General features: G+C 34.2%; 2 protein-coding genes across 7 annotated transcripts in view; one reads left to right on the forward strand and one right to left on the reverse strand.

Annotated features, from left to right (window-relative positions):
- Window positions 1-13,776, forward strand: part of LOC111056024 (odorant receptor 2a) — a 32,330-nt gene extending 18,554 nt beyond the window's left edge. For 2 of the 6 annotated variants that reach the window (XM_039421353.1, XM_039421355.1), the window contains 4 exons: window positions 10,308-10,407; window positions 11,389-11,490; window positions 12,624-12,827; window positions 13,608-13,776. In XM_039421353.1, coding sequence (XP_039277287.1) covers window positions 10,308-10,407; window positions 11,389-11,490; window positions 12,624-12,827; window positions 13,608-13,661 — 460 coding nt within the window. In that variant the 3' untranslated portion in view covers window positions 13,662-13,776. The remainder of the gene's footprint in view (window positions 1-10,307; window positions 10,408-11,388; window positions 11,491-12,623; window positions 12,828-13,607) is intronic. The other 4 variants (XM_039421356.1, XM_039421357.1, XM_039421354.1 and 1 more) reach the window with 3 other exon arrangements.
- Window positions 13,777-13,885: 109 nt separating this feature from the next.
- LOC111049517 (cilia- and flagella-associated protein 57) overlaps window positions 13,886-19,122 on the reverse strand; it is a 42,874-nt gene continuing 37,637 nt past the window's right edge. The window contains exons 15-17 of the mRNA XM_039420106.1: window positions 18,230-18,412; window positions 16,854-17,048; window positions 13,886-14,109 (exon numbers count right to left, since the gene is read on the reverse strand). Coding sequence (XP_039276040.1) covers window positions 13,984-14,109; window positions 16,854-17,048; window positions 18,230-18,412 — 504 coding nt within the window. The 3' untranslated portion in view covers window positions 13,886-13,983. The remainder of the gene's footprint in view (window positions 14,110-16,853; window positions 17,049-18,229; window positions 18,413-19,122) is intronic.

Genomic DNA, 19,122 nt, shown 5'->3' on the forward strand with positions numbered 1-19,122 from the left:
GACCATTCATTGCTGTTTTTCTTTTTTCTTTTCCTTTAAAAATAGAAATTCTCAGTTTCTATTATTCTTTATTTTTCTTCTTGATAATAATTTCATTTTTTTTTTGGTCATTGGGTTTTTAACACTGCATGGGCACTCTTTATAACACTGCATAAGGGCTTATCTTATTTTAACTCCTGAGCGCGGACGAAAATTTTATATTTTTTTGCGCTCAGTAAAATTTGTCAAATCATTTTTTAAATTATAAGTATTATTGTATACATTTATATATATATACTTTCCCATTTATACATTCTTGATAAACTAAGCTCATGTTATATGATTAATTCTATTTCATTTTTTTGTTTATTAAGGAATTTTCCGATTATATTTTCTGTGATGTATACTATTTTCTTTGAAATTGTAATTGTTTTGATTGACAAAATAAATTTGAATTTGAATTTGAATTTGAATTTGAATTTGAAATTTGAATTTGAATTTGACCATTTTCCATAATTCTACTTTCTTACTTATCCATGAATAATTCAGCTAGGAATGGTGAGAGGGGTGACCCCATTGCCAACCCCTCTCTTTGTTCAAAAAATCTATTGTTAAATTTGAAATAATTATGCTGAGTGCATAACTTCAACAATCCTATCAGTTCTTCTCTGAGTATATGATCATTGATAGAGGCTTTCATTATTTCCTCAGCTCTTTCAAGACTTTCTCCCACCGGAATGTTAGTAAATAAATTAGTAACATCAAATGACACAAGTTTATGAGATGATAGAACAGGAATATGCTTTATATTGTTGACCAGCTCCAATGAATTTTTAATACTAATTTTTTGTTGAAAACCTGCTAATGACCGAAAGGTGCTATTCAGTTTGTGAGCTAATTTAGAGCAGGGGGAATTAACAAAAGATACCACTGGTCTTTTAGGAACATTAGTTTTGTGTAATTTATGTTGACCGAAAAGTCTAGGTGGATATGGATTCATAACTATTAGATACTTAGTTTCTCTCTTATTGAATAATTTGGTGGTGGTGGTCAACTTATTTCTAATCAAGCTATTGATTTTGGTGGTGGGATTGGAGTTAATCTCAATAAAATTGTTATCTGCAATGAAATGGTTTACCTTACTTAGATATTCATCCTTATCCATTATTACTGTAGTGCATCCTTTGTCAGCTTTCAAAATCATCAGGTCATTGGTTTTCATCTTCTTCTTTAAACTCTTCATGATATCTGCCGTCTTTGTAATCTCTGGTCGAAGTTCCCTTGTCTTTTCTTGAAGAATTATGTCACCACATCTGTTAGTTAGTATTTTGTTCTTTGAGGCTTCCCAATTGCTATCAATGCTGCAAGTTGTTGGTTATCCAAAAAGCTATGACTACTGTAGCCTATTTGTTAAAGATCAACATCGGACACTAAATAATAGGCCTATCATTCAACATCAACACAAGTTTGCTGATAGGGTAGCTAATTTCTCACAAGTACAATTTTGATCCTCAGAGACAGAGTTACTAGGAAGAGGTAACAAATACAGTAGTCATAGCTTTTTGGATAACCAACAACTTGAACGACTAGCATGCAGCATTAATAGCAATTGGGAAGCCTCAAAGAACAAAATACTAACTAACAGATGTGCTGACATAATTCTTCAAGAAAGGTTTTCACAAGTTTTCTATTTTCAGAAAACCAACCCATACTGATGTTATCATTCCTCTTCATTCTTGTCATCCTATTTCTCACAAACTTGCTGCTTTCAATAGCATGGTCTATAGAGCACTAACAATACCTATGAGCCATCATGATTTTGATATTGAGATCACTAAAATTAAACAGATAGCTGTCACAAATGGGTATGAAGAAAGTATGGTGGACAGATTATTGAGTAAAATTAATAGACAAATTTCAATCAATTCTAACTTTGTAGTCTCAAACTGTGAGGAAAAGACTTGGATAACAATTCCATATTCAGGCCTTGTATCTGATAAGATAGGTAGGGAATTGCAGAGAAATGGATTTCATGTTGCTTTCAAGACCAAACCGATTTTAAATAGTCTATTTAGCTGGAGTAAAGACAAAATTGATATTTGGGATAAAAGTGGGGTGTACAAACTTAAATGTGATGATTGTAATGCTTGTTATGTGGGTCAAACTGGTAGAAGTTTCAAAAGTAGAATTAAAGAACATATCATAGATTGGAATAAACAAAATGGGGAATCTAACTTTGCAGAACATTTGATAACAAATAATCACAAGTTCACAGTTAAGGAGAATGTTGAGTTTCTGCATTTTAATAACAAAGGCAGATCTTTGAATACTGTATTCTAGAGGCTTTAGAAATAACAAGAGTAATTAAGGAAAATTCCCAGTATAGTTTAAATGACCAGATTCATTTCAACCAATACAACACTAAGAATTTAGTTTTATCATAAAATTGTAAGCATACATTAGTCAATATTTTTTCCATTTACATATTTGTTTTATTATCTTTCACACTTGTTTTCTTGGTTCTTATTTTGTACTGAAAGTAAATTTTGTTATCATGGCGATTCTGTTGCTTAAGCTGGCATTTTGTCACACTGTTGAGTGGGAGGAGACTGTCTAGCTGGGCCAATGGCAGGCGTTCATGCCCTTGACCAATAGCAGTACTCGCCTACTAGTATGAATTCTGCTGCTCTTGTATTTAGTTTCAGTTTATCAGAGATTGACAATGGTGTAATAACCGAAACCGGTCTTTCTAATTATCAATAAATCAGTGGCTTTTTGACAATTTCTCAGTCTTTTTCATTCAAAATACCAGATCCAAAAGAGTTTTTGAATTGGGAAGAAGATAAGTTGGAGTTAATGAATTTACAACCTTAAGATCCAAAGAGTTGATTGAAGTTTTAAGTTGATTCTTTTCGAAGCCATCTTTCAATAAATCACAATTGAAATCACCAAGCAATATTATATCCTGATATAAGTGCATATAATTCAGTAAGGCATTCTCAAAAAGAGACAGTCTTCCTGCCTTAGGAGGACGATATACCACACCAATGAGAATTCTACAATCATCCGACGAGATCTCAATGAAGAGAAATTCTGGTGACTTGGAATAGGGTTGCGGAGAAGAATGCAACAGTTTCGGTGAAAGCAAAGATCGTATATATACAGCAACATCTTCTCCACCCTTCCCTAGCCTATCATTACGGAATAATTTGTAATCAGACAATTCGAAGATTGAATCAGGCAAAGAATGCTTCAACCAAGACTCGCTAATACCAATTACATCAAAACTCAATGATAAGAACATTTCCTTGAAATCATCAGAGTGACCTGGAAGGGACTCAGCATTGATATGACACAGCCTTAATGAATTAGGATAATCATTGAGTTTTCTTTGAATTTTACACACATCCATCGTTACAATCACACTCAATAATTATGTACAATTATTATCATAAAATTATATATCATCCATCTATCATCTATCTTCTATTCTTCTTCTTCTATATCTATAAAAGACTAAGCCCCGACAGATTGAAATCACACCACAGCCTAATACAGTCTACTGAGACTAATACTTGAAATTTTGCACAATTGTTTATGATAGCCTCAAGACATCCACTAAGAAAGGATTTTCAGAAATTTTCCCCCCTGAGGGAGCTGGGGCCCCCCAAAAATGTTGTACTTCTTAACCGCTCATTGCACAGCAAAGTCTTGAGGAGCTTTTTTGTTCAGCTATGAAAAAAAATTAGGTCTGTGCAGAAAAATTCCGATCAGGAACACAGGGGGTTCAGGAGAGGGCATTTTCGAAAATGTTGATGTAAAATCACACTACAGCTCAAACTAATCGGCCTACAGACTTAAAACTTTGCACAAATATTCTTCAAACATGCTAGACGCGCACTAAGAACGGATTTTGAGATATTTTGCCTCTAAGGGTTTCAAAGGATGAAAAAGGATCCTATTAAGTAAGGTTATGAACATGGGAAGGTGAACGCCATATGGAACTGAGAAGATTGACACATGATATTCTAACATAATGTTGTAATCATTGGAAAGCTTGAAATAATCTTATCAATCAGCTGATCGAATTAATTTTGCATTGATCGAAAGCGCGAGCTTGCCACGTGTGTGTTCCATTATGGAATGCTTGGCCAGTTCGTTTTGCGCCTTCTATCAGCTGTATATATGGAGTATCATGTATTACATTCCGATTAGAACAGAGCACAGAGATTTTCTTTGATTAGGAGTTTGTTGATAACTCTATTCAAAATTCAAATTTTATTGGCATCAAAAATCAAATTGAAAACTTTCTTAATAGACAAGATTACAAAAACAAAATGTCAAACATATACCGTACCTACATTTATTTGTAGCACGGCCAGAAAAAGACAAACCTGAGTACTAGCCGTGAGTTCATTCAATATAACTTATATTTTTATTTTTTGATAATATTTTGTGAATAAAAAGTACGAGTTGATGAGAGATGTAACTAATTCCTTATATTTGATTCAAATGGTTATTCATATTGTAGTAGTCGGGGACACTGCAGTCAAAAGTTTTTATTCTGTAGCTAATAAATTTCATACGTATTGATTGTCCATAATGTATCCAGTGCCCATAATGGAAGTGATTGAACTACTAAAAATTAATGTCTTACTGGTCCCTAATAGAATTTATAGTATTCTTGGTAATTGAGCCTGTCTTTTTTCAGCGTTGACTACCTATTAATACCGTAATGAAGCTTTATTTACAACTATAGCTTACCCGGTGAACTTACATTCATACCGCCAAAAAGTCAATGTATCTCATGTCACACTTGAATTTATTTGGCGAATCATGAAATTCATCTGACAATCAATATTTTCATTTACATTTCAATACGGACTTCCTATGTGCTTAGTCATGCAGCATTCATTATTCCGAAAACATATTATTCTCAATCAATTGGTAGTAATATCTATCAGTAAAGTGTTAAATTAAAAAAAATAGATAAGTTAAATCAGATGAATTCATTGTTTCATAGTTGTTAATTGTCAATATTCATAGAAAATATGAAATATTTATGAATAGGTCCAGGAAATATTCGATGTACGATGAATCACACAGAATTCCATATTCTTTCCATCTTCCATTTTAGGATGAATATGAGCTAAGCTAAATTAGAAAAAAATGTAAATTATTCTGTCATTATTCAGTAATTTTATTAATGAATGCAATATAAACAACTCTCTTACATGAGGTGAATAATTTTTCCCCCAACATTTTCCAGTTTCTCAATGATGGGGAGTGATAATTATTTTTTGTATAGGTCCTCTAAGGAACCATCATCTACAGCTGGTACCAAGCAACTACACTTCAACTCCAAACTACCGTTTTAATACCAGTACACAAATTATCACAGGGTGATGTGTACATTAACAGCTGGTAACTTTAGATGCTAAATCATATTATCACAATATGATCTTGAATCATGATCATCTTTCCGTTCTTCGGTAGCCAATTTCGAAAACATAGGTCTGTAAAATGGATTGATATATAATTATTACTAGCCGTCAGGCTCGCTTCGCTCGCCATATCCGTCTAGCCAGGGGGCTCCGCCCCCTGGACCCCCGACTGGATCGTCCAGGAATGAGATCAGCAGGCTCGCTTCGCTCGCCTGCATTTTTCATTTGAGCATTTTTATCATATGTTAGAACAATCCAGTCGGGGGTCCAGACTAAACGTCTGGCTAAACGGATATGGCGAGCGAAGCGAGCCTGACGGCTAGTAATATAATATTCCCAGGATTGAAGTAGCAGTGCCCAATCAATTTTTCCGCGATAAATGCATTTAAATCTTCAACTTGGTGCCAACCTAACAAAGTCAACTCAACTTAATGCCAACCTGACAAAATTATTAATTTAGTTGCCAGTTAACAACTGTTTCGAAGAGGTACTCTATCTAGATTATAGTTCTATAGTAACATATGTTATGGAAATTTCAATTATAATTAAGAGATTGGGAGAAGAAGAATATACATGCTAAAATACGAACTTTAAACCCTTAAAAACAACCCTTAGAGTTAAAATATTGCCAAAAGATTTCTTAGTGCGCCTCTAAAGGGCCAACTGAACATACCTACCAAATTTGAATGTTTTTGGTCCGGTAGATTTTTAGTTATGCGAGTGAGTGAGTGAGTCAGTGCCATTTCGCTTTTATATATATATATATATATAGATTAGCCCCCATATTAAAATTTCTGTTTAGAAACCATCCCCAATATTCACACAACATATTCCCAAAGTTTCACGCCGTTGAGTCAAGTAGTTTTCACGTCTATGGGGAACATACAAACACACAAACAGACACTCATTTTTATAAATATAGATTCACATTCGGCTCAAACATAAGCCTCTCTAAATGGAGGTAATGATAAGGTTGACAACTTTCAGTTCTGTTGTTTTAACATTTTTTTTCAAATCACTTTCAAAAAGTTCATGTAGTACCTACTATTGTGTTTGAGACACTTCTGGCGCTATCATTGTTTCACCACTATTCTGTTCCACAGTCCTATCTCTTGCAGTCGTTAACTATATCAATAACTAGCTGGCCCAGCGAACTTCGTACCGCTAAATAGTTAATGCATCTCATGACAAACTTTAGCTGGATGCTCACCTGAGGAGGCGCGATGTGGCATTTTGCATCCAGGTGTTTCTTGCTTATTGGTTTGAATGGAAGAACTCACACACACTGAATCGGGCATGTCGTGGAACGGTGTGATAAGGCAATCTAAGATCAACACTTTGTAACACCAAGCCGCGCCTCCTCAGGTTAAGCACACCTTAGCTTAATCTGATGTACAATATTTTTATGAAATTTTTCCCAAAAATTACAAATTTTCTCCCATAACGATTACAAGCAAACTTTGAAGGACCGTAGGAAAGAGTCCTGAAGTCGGATCATAATAATGTGATAGGCCATAAACCTGCTCCTGAACATAACAAACACAACTAAAAAAAATCATCAAATTCGGTGCACACATAAGAAAGTTATTGAATGTCCAAATTTGAGGATCGACTTTTACTTATATAGATAAAGTAAAGAGCTGGCTTATACACATACGGGATAGAAAAATTATGTTTGACGCATCATCACGTCTGATCTACTGGACTAATTAACTTGAAATTTTGCATATAGATTCTTAATTAACTAAGGATGGTTAAAGGCCTATTTTTAATTCTTCAAAATTTCATCACTTCAAGTTTTCAGTTTGTCAAGTTTGAAAATAGATCCTTGCGAAGCACGGGTTCCTGCTAGTTACATATACTTTTATTGTTTATTTCCCAGAATTCTCAATATTACCAACTGATAACAAACTGTAAAACTTTCACAAGCGTTTATTTTGATATATTTTGATTACTATTTCTTTCCGAAGCCAAGTTGCTGGAGATGGGAGAAAAATATCCTATGGCTTGATAAAATCCGAGTAGAATTGAAATCTTGAGGAAGACAGGTGCCCAAATAGCAGCCATAATTAATTCTGAAATTCATACAAAAAATTGGAGCAACAGGGCTCCAGAACTCACTTCAACCAATTAATTGAAACTATAAACTTTCAATATAATTGAAACTATAAACTTTAAATATAATTGAAACTATATTTTATTTTAAATAAAACATTTCACATAGTTTTTGATTCATCTCAATAAATAAATAGAATTCTTACCCGATCTGATTATGTGGACTGCTGTTACCCCATCTACAGCTGGACATATTTTGATTCCTTCATGGAATAACGAAAGCATTTTTTACTTTCCTTGCCCTATTACCATAGGTAAGGAAAGTTGTTTTTGGGCATTGGTCTGTGTGTGTGTGTGTGTGTGTGTGTGGTGTGTGTGTGTGTGTGTGTGTGTGTGTGTGTGTGTGTGTGTGTATGTGCGTCTGTGTACACGATCTCATCTCCCATTCAACGGAATGACTTGAAATTTGGAACTTAAGGTCCTTACAATAATAAGGATCCGACACGAACAATTTCGATCAAATGCAATTCAAGATGGCGACTGAAATAGTTATTGATAAGCTGTATCTACTGCCACAAGTCCCATATCTGTAAAAAAATCAGGAGCTCCGCCCCATCTATGCAAAGTTTGATTTTAGATTCCCAATTATCAGGCTTCAGATACAATTTAAACAAAAAATTTTGAGTGGAAAAGATTGAGCATGAAACTTTCTACAATTAATGCTCAGCAACATTTTCACCTAAAATTGGAAATAAGCTCGAAATTCGAGAAAATGTGATTATCCAATTGCAAACTGTTGATTCTATTAAATCATTCACTATGGAGAGATAACAGACCTCGTATGTCTCCAGCGTTATTGTCCTGTCACCAGCTGGCTCAGATCTTTGTTTATAAGTAGACTTGAGATGCGCGAGAACACTAGCGTCAGGTGATCAATTTTCATAACGGCAAGGAAAGTTGTGTGAGTGCGCCACACTAGATTTTTCTTCCATGGATTCCTCTATGCTGTTTTGTAAAGAAGTCTTCTCAGAAGAACTATCTAGTTGGAATAATAATTATTGGAATCACTATTTTCATGACGATAATTACAATTATTTACAGTCTAATTACAAGAGTTTCCAGTATTATTAAGCTCTCTTTGCAAATCCGATTCAATCTGATCAGAATAGTAACAATTATCGCTATGGGGAAGAGAAATCAAGACTACTTATGAATAATTAAGAAGACGATAAATTACACCTCTGGCTCAAATCACAAAACAATTATTTCCTGTGATTGCTGACATGATTAGTAATTCCTACCCTAGAAATCTTCGCCAAAAAATAAAGATAATTATATTCAAAGACGAACAATATCTCTATTATCGTGGCAATTCCTGTCTAATTACACTGAAGAGAGCTCCAGTAATGAAGCAGATTTCCATTCTTTTATTGCATTTCTACAGTTTGTCATTCGATCAGGAGTCGACTCAACCCAGGAACGTTTAGTGTTCTCCTTCTCATTTCCTAAAAGCTAGGTACTTGAAGCAAGCACTCCCCAGGAACGTCATGATGATGACCAAAGCAAATAACTAAATATTGTTTCTAGTAAACATTGGAAATGGAGAGATCAACCTCTTCAGTTGTCAACGATTCTAGGAAATATACAACGTTAACTCTACCACCCAAAATTGTTTCAGGAATCTACTTAATTTTAACTGTTTCACTTCAACTGAACCTCATGTTATCTGTTTATTATGGTTGGCATGACTTTATTCAACGTTTAATTACAATCAAAGATATGATTTTAACTTGTTTCTGCTATATGAGTTTTGCAAGAGTGATAGGAAGGGACACAACACTGCTTTGCAAGTATGTGGAAAATCACATATCATCGATAAACATTGGTAAGAGCCGGGGTTCAGAAGGACAGAACTCAATCATACTGAACCGCGAGAGAAAAATTGGAACAACTGATAAAATTATCAAGAGATATTATTGTTTATTGGTTGTTGTATGCGGACTTTTACCCTATCTTCAGAGTTTGAAAGTACTACCTAGAGCGGATTACCTCATCAGAAAGCCCAGAGTTATTTTTCTGATGAATGTGCACTACCCCGAAGAATATCGATCATTATTCATGGATTTGATAGTACAAACGTTTCTGTTAGTATGGTACTGTGTATTTCTATACTATTGGATAACAGATTTGAAAGCAATGTCACTGTCATTCCAATGCATAACTACTGAGATGGAACTGTTGCGAAATTCAATCGAAGAAATGGATGCAATTATTGAGAATCACCATCTTGAAATCCGTAAACCTTCAAATATTGATTCGCAACTCTTCAACACAATCATTTTACAATCATACGTTTCTGGAATCGTTGAAAGTCATCAACTCATTTGCAGGTAATAATCCTTCCAAGATAAATATCAAATTACACCATGAGAATGAGACTAATTGACAAGAATTTTCTAAATGCAATGTCAGCATTGTAATTTACTAAATTGTACGAGATTACCATTAGTATATAAACAAAGTAAGGATTGATAAAGCTTGAAAATATTTCTAATTACAAAATTAAATCTTGAGATTTGTTACAAAAGAGATAAACCGTAGGCGTTCAAACTAATTTTCATAAATAGAAATTATATTCAACTATTTTGAAGAAAGCGTACTTCTCAGCCATTATAAAGAGGTGAAATTGTGATTTATAAAAAAAATGAAAGAGGATAATTAAGATGGAATTGATTGAATCTTCAAGAAGAGTAATCTGAAAGAATAGGCTAATATGATTGAAAATTATCAGGAGAAAATTGTTATGCTGGTAATTTTGTCTCTTTACAGCCGAATGGGGTTCTTCAATATCAATTTGAAAAATCTCGTTGTTTTCTTAATGAATGTTTATGCAATCCAACTTTGTCTCTTCCTCATCTTTGTTATTGAAGTAAGTTATTTGAATATATTATATAAATTAATAATAAATTGACAGCGCAAATATCGTTATAATTACGAGTTTTACCACATAATTAAATTCACTGCAACAGAAAGTGAAAAACAAAAAAGATTCTTCGATTTTTAATATCACCTCGTGTACAGTAAAGCAATTGCTATTCTGAATGAGAAATGTCTATGACTAATTTAAAGTGAACCACAAAATCATGTTCATAAATAGTCAAATTCAGTAAATTATTCTCACATATTTATAGTATGTACGTACAGTACGCATCTCGTAGTTTTGCATTTTTTGTGACTTTGAAACGGCAGATAGGCAAGGTATGGTTCGTTGGGACTTGACACTGTAGAGCGAATACAGTGTAATTGAGTAATATTCATGGCTTTTCAAAAACATCAGGCTTTAGAGTCCCTAGATGGAGGAAGCTCCGTACAGAGCTTCCTTGGAGGTAGTAGCTCCCTACATACAGAGATTCTTCATGAATGAGAGAGTTTCAACGTATCACCAACAATGGAAGGAGCATGTTGAACGAATGTCAGCTGATAGGCTGTTTTGTGCCAGTGAAAACTTCTATACTAGATTGTTTATTCTATGGTTGTGCTAAAAGGACGTAGCTTCAAACAGCTCCGTGTGTATCTTTTCAGATGCAACACGTTGTTTTTGAGAAGATACAAAAAACATATGTTGCTTATGGAAAGATACATTTTCAAAAATGTTCGATGCTTTTGAAGGGTAGTATAAATTGTAGTCTAGTAGCCCTCCGCCGATAGGCAAAGCTACAGGACCCGGACTATATTATATTTAAAGTATGGCATGGATTATTTCAATATTAATTTGATGTTTGGAAATTCATATGAGATGGAACGGAACAATGTTGAATTGGAATATGACAACCAATGTAGAATAATGTTCAAACGAACTGATTATTTCTGATATTTTCGAACTGATAACAATTGAAATCTAATGTTTCAGCTGTCAGACATCTTCTCCAAAGTAAGATACCTTCTTCGGTATTCTATAATACTGTCTCTGGTATTCTTCATATCTGTGGATGGAGAAAAAGTAACTAGTGAGGTAATATAATGCTTCAAATTCTGATAATTCAACACTAACTGATACATTGTATTGGTATACAGGTATACCATGATACATTGATAACATTGATATTGGTATACACCAACTGATACATTGTATTGGTATACAGGTAGGCCTATACCATGTCCTCACCAAGGACTGCACAGTCAATGCATTCGAATGCCACATCCTAGGTTATGTATTGTTATAAGCACCTCAAATACAATGGCAATCAAGTAGAATTCGAACAATGATTAACAGGAAACATGATTACTTCCAAAAGCACAGTGTAATATTTATTTCGCACTTTAAAACCGTAAGTTCTGTTTTGCATCTTTCACTCCGCCTACAATCTAAATTCATATTTCACTCAACTTACTACAATGAAATACTAAATTTGATTTTTTCCCAAGGATGAGAATTTTACTGATTTGACTAATTTACTTTCTAGGGATTAAAAGTAACACAATTTAATTTGAATTGGGAAAATCAAGCGTTATTCGTAGCCCGACGACGTCTATAATGAAATTCACGTTCCAGTCAGCAAATTATCAACAAGTTTGATGTCGCTGTCTGATATTAGACAAAGTATGACTGTTTCCTTTTCCAACCCTGCACCGTTGACGAATTGTTTGTAGTAATTTGTACTATGTCGAAATTTTATGAACTGGCTAAATATTTAATCTCAATAATGAAAATTTGTTATTAAATCATGAAAAAATTTTTTTTGGAGAATATACTATATTTCAGTTATAATTGGTTATTATTATTAACAAGAATCAATTATTGATATATAATATACACCGGGATGACTTGAATCTCATGTGTCTACTGTAGAAGGCGGTGAAATAATAAAATAAGAAAGAAAATTGACAACTATGCCGTCCTATCATTTTCACTAACTTTATAACGTTAATCTTACTGTAGATAAGTTCCACCAGCTGTCATTGCAGCTTGTATATGACAATTTTAGAAAAGAAACATAATGAATAAAAATATTAATATAAATAATAGTTTGGGTGGAGGACAATAAATTAATGAAAATCACTGATAAAATTCAATAGAACTGGTTAGACCATCGAGCAACAATAATAATTATTTTCTTTACGGATTTTTTTAAATCTTATTCCTAGATGCAAAAGTCCATGTTTTCATCCATGATCAAGAAATCCAATTTGCAGGGAGAAAAACTCAGAAAAGCATTGTGGATGTGTTCTTGGACTGATAAACCAAACTGGTTCAAGAAATCCTTGCTGACGATGATGACAAGGGCTACAGTCGATTTGAAAATCAGGCCATTCACATTGTATTCTTTGGATCTGACTTGCTTCACTCAGGTAATTTATCAAATGAGTCCACAGAAAATTAACCTCTATCAATATATAAAACGAGTTGGACTGTCAATATTCTACATTATTCATCAGTAATAATCCCGTATTTTCTGGCTAGCTTTAAAGTATGGAGTTTTATTGATTTGGTTATTGACAACATATAATGTATATTTCGGAAATGTAATTAGGATGGATAATAAGAATAAAGCCGTGTCCACACTGAACAAATGTTCGACATACATATTTGTTAAAACAGTTTGGACAAATTTTATTATGTTTGACAAAAAATGTTTGCCCGTGACCAGTGTGGACACGTCACCAAACACAATATTTGTAAGTGGGGAGAACAGGTTTTTATGTTTTACAGCAAACACTGAAAATGTTTGGAGAAACAGTAATTTTTTGTTTGACAAACAATGATTGTCCAAACTTTTAAAAATGTTTGTCCCTGGGCCCCTCAACAAACACATTTGCCGAACATGTAAGTCGAACATTTGTTCAGTGTGGACACGGCTTAAGGGTCAGTCAAAAATAAAGGCGAACAAGGTATCTGTAGATAATAGCTACAATCGACTTATTGGTTTTAACCATATAGGCAAAAAGATTATGGTCAACTGCCAGGTATGACTGATACACAGATTTATACAAATATATTTATGTTTCTGGGTTCCTTCCAAGAAATAATTTAGTAAATCTTTGCAGTTATTATACAAGTACTTCAACTCATCAATATGTATATAGTATTATTAGTAATTATCTGTATGTAATATCAGTTTACTTTTACAGATAGTGAAAGGCACATACTCCTACTTCAACATTTACAAAAGTTTGAAGAAATGATGAGTGGACAGTTACTATACTCTTAAATGATTCAATAAAAACCAATATATTTGTGAATGATAACCATTATGACAACGATACTTCCTCAAGTTTGAAAATAAACATATAAAGAAAGGATTTGTGTAAATTTATTAATTCAATATTTTTTTAGTCTATGCTGTTATCACAGTCAACAATCCTTTCAGTCTCGTATTATTCCTGGGTTTCAAGAAAGAATGGCAATGTTTATATTAAGAAATACATTTTTATTTGAGAATACATGAATAGTTTGGATTTATGAATTGATGCATCAGAACAGTACATACTTGGAAATGTTGATGCCTTATTCCAATTCATCTTGCTCCTCTTCATCACTCGAACTGGAAGTTGAAGAATAAATTGCTCCAGCAAAAGCTTCTTCATAACAGTTGATTTCCTGTTTGAGTAGGTTTATTTTCTTGATGTATTTCTGTAACAAATTTTCATTCATTAGTCAGGGAAACAATGGTTAGCTTGAGAAACAATGGATGAACCACCATAACCAATGAATAAAAAATATTTGAAAAAGCATAGATACAATGATTGTTATATATTTTAATAATAAATTATTCATCGAGATCGGGAAAAATGCTTTAGGTGCCACTATAAAATGAATCTTGTGTTTTATACAGTTGATCATGATATTGCAAAATCAAATGTCAACATGTTTGAAATATCAGCGATGATTTGCATTGCAGTTCGTACCAGTAGGGCTACTCTCCATGTCATTTCTCAGCACATGACTTGAATCAAGTTCTAAGGAACATTCAAGACATTACAGTTAGTAAACTGTAGGCAATAGCTTCAGACTTGTGCGTGAATCATGAGATGGATTATGAAGACAAAACTTGTATGAAAGCTTCAATTCAAACATTTTCTCAGACTACAACTTGCCTCATTATCAATTACAATATTGTCAAAATGATATTTTTGATATCATCAAAATAATAAAATTCAAAAATAGACTATATCCTTTCCGAACATCAAAACCAATTTATAGAGCCAGCCAGATTCACATGTGCACAAGAACAATTATTGTACATATGTGTCAAGACAGATTCACAACAGCACAAGAATAACTGTCCAATTAAACATACATTTACTTGAAAACAACTTGAATTTACTTGAAAATTGTAATATCTAGTTGGAAAAATAGTTCTATTACACAATGCGTTAACAAATAAACTCCAAGTCAGCCTCACATTGTTTAAAATTGCGCGAATGGTCATTAATACCTAGAATTAAATCTCTAATAACTTCTTGAGAGAGTAATTCGATCACTTAATCTGTCAAAATATTAGGAAAAGTTTTCCTTCAAACCTTGTTCTGATAACGTGTTGAATGAATAGCTCAGATAAACAATGAGTCAATACACTATTGGAAACAACCCACTTCCAAGTCAGCCTTACATGTGTGAGAATGATCAGTACCGTAATGGAATGACATTTTAATCTCTGATAATTTACTGTAATCTCTGGTTTGAAAGTTTACTGTATCCTATTATATTAAGCGAGCGATTTCTGTATTTTTATATCTGGTTACTTATTTATTTATATTATTATATCTGATTATTTATTTTCATTGGATCTCGAAAACGGTTCTAACGATTTTCACGAAATTTGGAACATAGTAGGTTTATGATATAAAAATTCGATTGCAAAAGGTCTCATCCTTGGGAAAACTCGCTGAACGACATTAAAAGGATAATTCATCCTTGGCTGAAACTGTTGAGACTTTAAAAAAGTGAGTGAGCGAGTGAGTATTTGAAAAATCAAAATATCGCGCATCCCCGAAATTCATAAGATGACATATAGCCAGCTGTGAAATATAAACACGATCATTTTAGAGAATTGTGTTCTGGGAAAACTCGCTTGAAGGTTACCTTCAAGGTTTCAAGTATTTTGACATATTGAGGTAAAGATGGTTTAGCCATGAGAAAATGGTTCGCTACCTTCATGTCGCTGCTGCAAGATGGCCTTTTTCTTGTGACTACCATTCTATCTCAATATGTCAACACTTGAAAATAAATTACCTTCAAACCTTGCTTGTTGAAGTACAAAAAGTTTCAACAAACTGAAAAACAAGTCAACTTCAATCCTTATTATCTCTATTACATAGCTTCTTAAAAGCACAAGAATAACTTCCTAACTCAATCATATAGGGTCCGCCACGGGAAACGGATGTTTTTCGAATGAACAACACTCCTCTATTTTAAAGTTTAAAAGATTATTCATTTGCAGAAATATGTTTCTTAGAACATGCAATTTGACTAACCTATGTACGAAAAATGTTGTCATTAAGATGGTGGAAATTTTCACATTGACAAATGTAGAGACGCTCTCTGAAGTTTGCTTCCACTCTCTCCAATAGTTGACGATCGATCTGAGCGACTTTCTGCTCTATAGCTTGTCGCAGTAGGCCCAACGTACGATGATTGTTTTCATACACAACATACTTTAGAAATCCCCACAAGAGAAACCACACATCAAATGTACTGGGGAGCCAATGCAGATCACCGAAACTAGAGATAATGAATATAGTGAATATATTAGTGAATATAGCCTGTCTTACACATTCCATGTTCTCCGGAGTTCAAACTGTGCTACGTGGTCCTGCCTTTTCATTTAATCACCTCCACTACGGAGGGCACTATCATCCTTATGGTGTTTCGGCTCGGAATTTCACCATGCCGGGGAACGTTAAACCTTCGACAAAAGAGGAGTTTAACTTCCGCAACTGATTCACCACTCCGCACAAAACTGTCATACACGAAAACGCGATGCTCCACGTTGCAGAGAGGTATGATGGCAACTGAACAATTCTCTTCTTGTAGTGCGCTGTCCGTTTCGGACGTTGGCGAACAGCAGGACAAGTCTGACTCTCCTGACAAGCTGAACAATAACGAGCATAAATTGCAAGTTCAGACGATTGAATCCCCCCTTCAACTCCTACCGCATGCGTAATATCAATTAAAAAAAACGCCCGTTTCCCGTGACGGATCCTGTACTCTTGATTTGAAACAACCTGTCTTCAAATTTTGTGATTTAAATTGATCATTTGCGACCTGAAAACTCTGACACCAGACCTGAGCCAGCCAGGTCACTCGATATTATTTTCACCTTGTTGTAACAGAGAAATAGCTCTTTTATGATATGCGTCAAGATAATAACTGACCTGCAAGTCAGCCTGACAGTGCTTGTGGATGGTTGCATGGTGAGCGATGGCCGCAGTGAGCGTGGCACTGGCCTGGCTGGGTGGCATGGCAGCCTCGTCAAGGCCCAACAGGCAGTCAAGGTCACGCGCCTCCTGTCTCGACACGGCCACCTCCACGCGAAGGTCATCCATCTCATTCATCAGGCTCATGTTGCTCTGCAAAACAATCCAACACTATCACACAATCACTTCCAAAACATGCTTCATCTATAGTGAGGTTTGCTTCATACTGTCACCATTGGTTGAATGGGAATCTGATTCATTATCAAATCATATCAAATTTATTCTCTAAAAAATCATACAAAATATTTACAAAAATATAGAACGACAAGTTACAAGTGAACAAGATACTACTCACAGAAATGACAGTAGGTTACTGGTTTTGTCCGCGAATAGGAGTTAGATATAAAGTGCTATAAGTAAGACTACGGTATATGAAAATATACATTGAAATTGTCAACCACTTTTTCCATAAAAAGTCGTTGACAATTTTAATTTGTGTTTTCATTATGGAAAATTACCACATCACTCACAACACAACTGTAAGATTACGTTATATATTCGAATTAACATTTAATATAGATAAAGATGTAGTAGAAGGAGTTAGAAAAGTAAGTATGATGTAATGAAGACATGTAATGTTTATGATGATATTATTGGTGTTACAGAAGTAATATATCAATTTATTAAATCACACAGAATAACACAACTTCTAGAGAAGTACCACAAACAGCCCAAAATTGTGTATCCACCTATATAATCAGACTCGTGTTGTTCTGCAAAACAATCGAACGATCAGAAATAGTCTATGAGAAATCACTTCTGGTACATAGTTTCCTCTGACAAAAACTTGTAGCACTACAACTATATCATCAGGCTTTAAATTAATAAGTTATGTCTATGCTGAGTGCTTTGTTGCAATTAATAGCTGCGAATATGAATTTGCTTCTAGAGATTCAGGATGAAATGATTCGGGATTAAAATTGCTCTAGTTTGATGCAATATAATGAATTGGTCCTGGATTAAATCGCGGCGGTTTGTGGTGTGGGAATTTCGTATCGCGTTTATCATGAAAAATTTCATCCCAACAAGATTTTGTACAAGCTCCAACTGAAACATTCAACATGGGTATTCAGTAAGAAAATTATTTGGAAAGGAGTGGAAAGTTTGGAAATGTAATATTTTGTAGTTCAGAATATCTTCATTTAAAAATTCAATTGAGCCAATACTTACAGATCTATTATGTCGCAGCATTTTCAAAATAAGCAAGGAAGACTGAATGAATGTGCAATTACTTTTAGGTTCATAGTAGTTGAAATAAAGGATAACTACGGTACCTTGATGAGAGCCACGTTGGTTTCATAGTCTTCATTGTCAGAAGCCTTGTAGATGAGGGACTTGATGTTACCGGCCGCCTTCTGCAGATACTTCATCTGTCGCTCAAACTCAAGGTCGGCTTCTTTGTCGTGGCCCCGGCCTAGCTCCAGGTCAACCGCACGGTTGTAACGTTCATACAGTTTCTGCGACAAAACAAGATATTGCAATTTGACATTTGAAGATGAACCGATCAATGGATCTAACATGCTTCAAGATCTAGTCTCATCAACAACACAGGAAGATGAGACTATCAGCATACCCCAGGAGGAAACATTTAAAACACTAGAAAAAATACAGCACTCTCAATCCAACTGATCATGCTTGAGATATTATGTAAGACGGGATTCATACCCCTCTAGCACTCAAGAAGAAGAAGATGTGACATAAACTTCCATTCGTCTAATAAATCCATTCACCACTATCAATCTCAATGCACTTACTATCTTTTAATTTAATCTAGTTGGTCTGTTTATAAATTAATGACCTAGTATTAGAATATAATGATGGATTCGTGCAATCAACCACAATTGAATGAGAATGAAATTTAATCTCCTTTCACATAACAAATTTTTTTACAAAAATAATCTCTCTCTTAGAATTGAACTGGCAGCAATTGTGTAGCGGCGCTGCCAGTGTCATGAATCTTAGTTACATAATTGAATACTATATATAGTCTGTGTAAAATAAGTTAAGACTTGGCCCCCTATCCAAAGAAATTACAGGGTTGCCAAATCGTGAAAAATTGCAACTTTCTCAAATTTCCAATTCAACGTCAAAACTGGATGTAGAATATCATCCCCGATATCCTAGTAGTGCTAAAATAAAAAGGAGACATTATCTCCGTTAATTTGAT

The sequence above is a fragment of the Nilaparvata lugens genome, chromosome 2, assembly GCF_014356525.2.
Source record: "Nilaparvata lugens isolate BPH chromosome 2, ASM1435652v1, whole genome shotgun sequence".
NCBI lineage: Eukaryota > Metazoa > Arthropoda > Insecta > Hemiptera > Delphacidae > Nilaparvata > Nilaparvata lugens.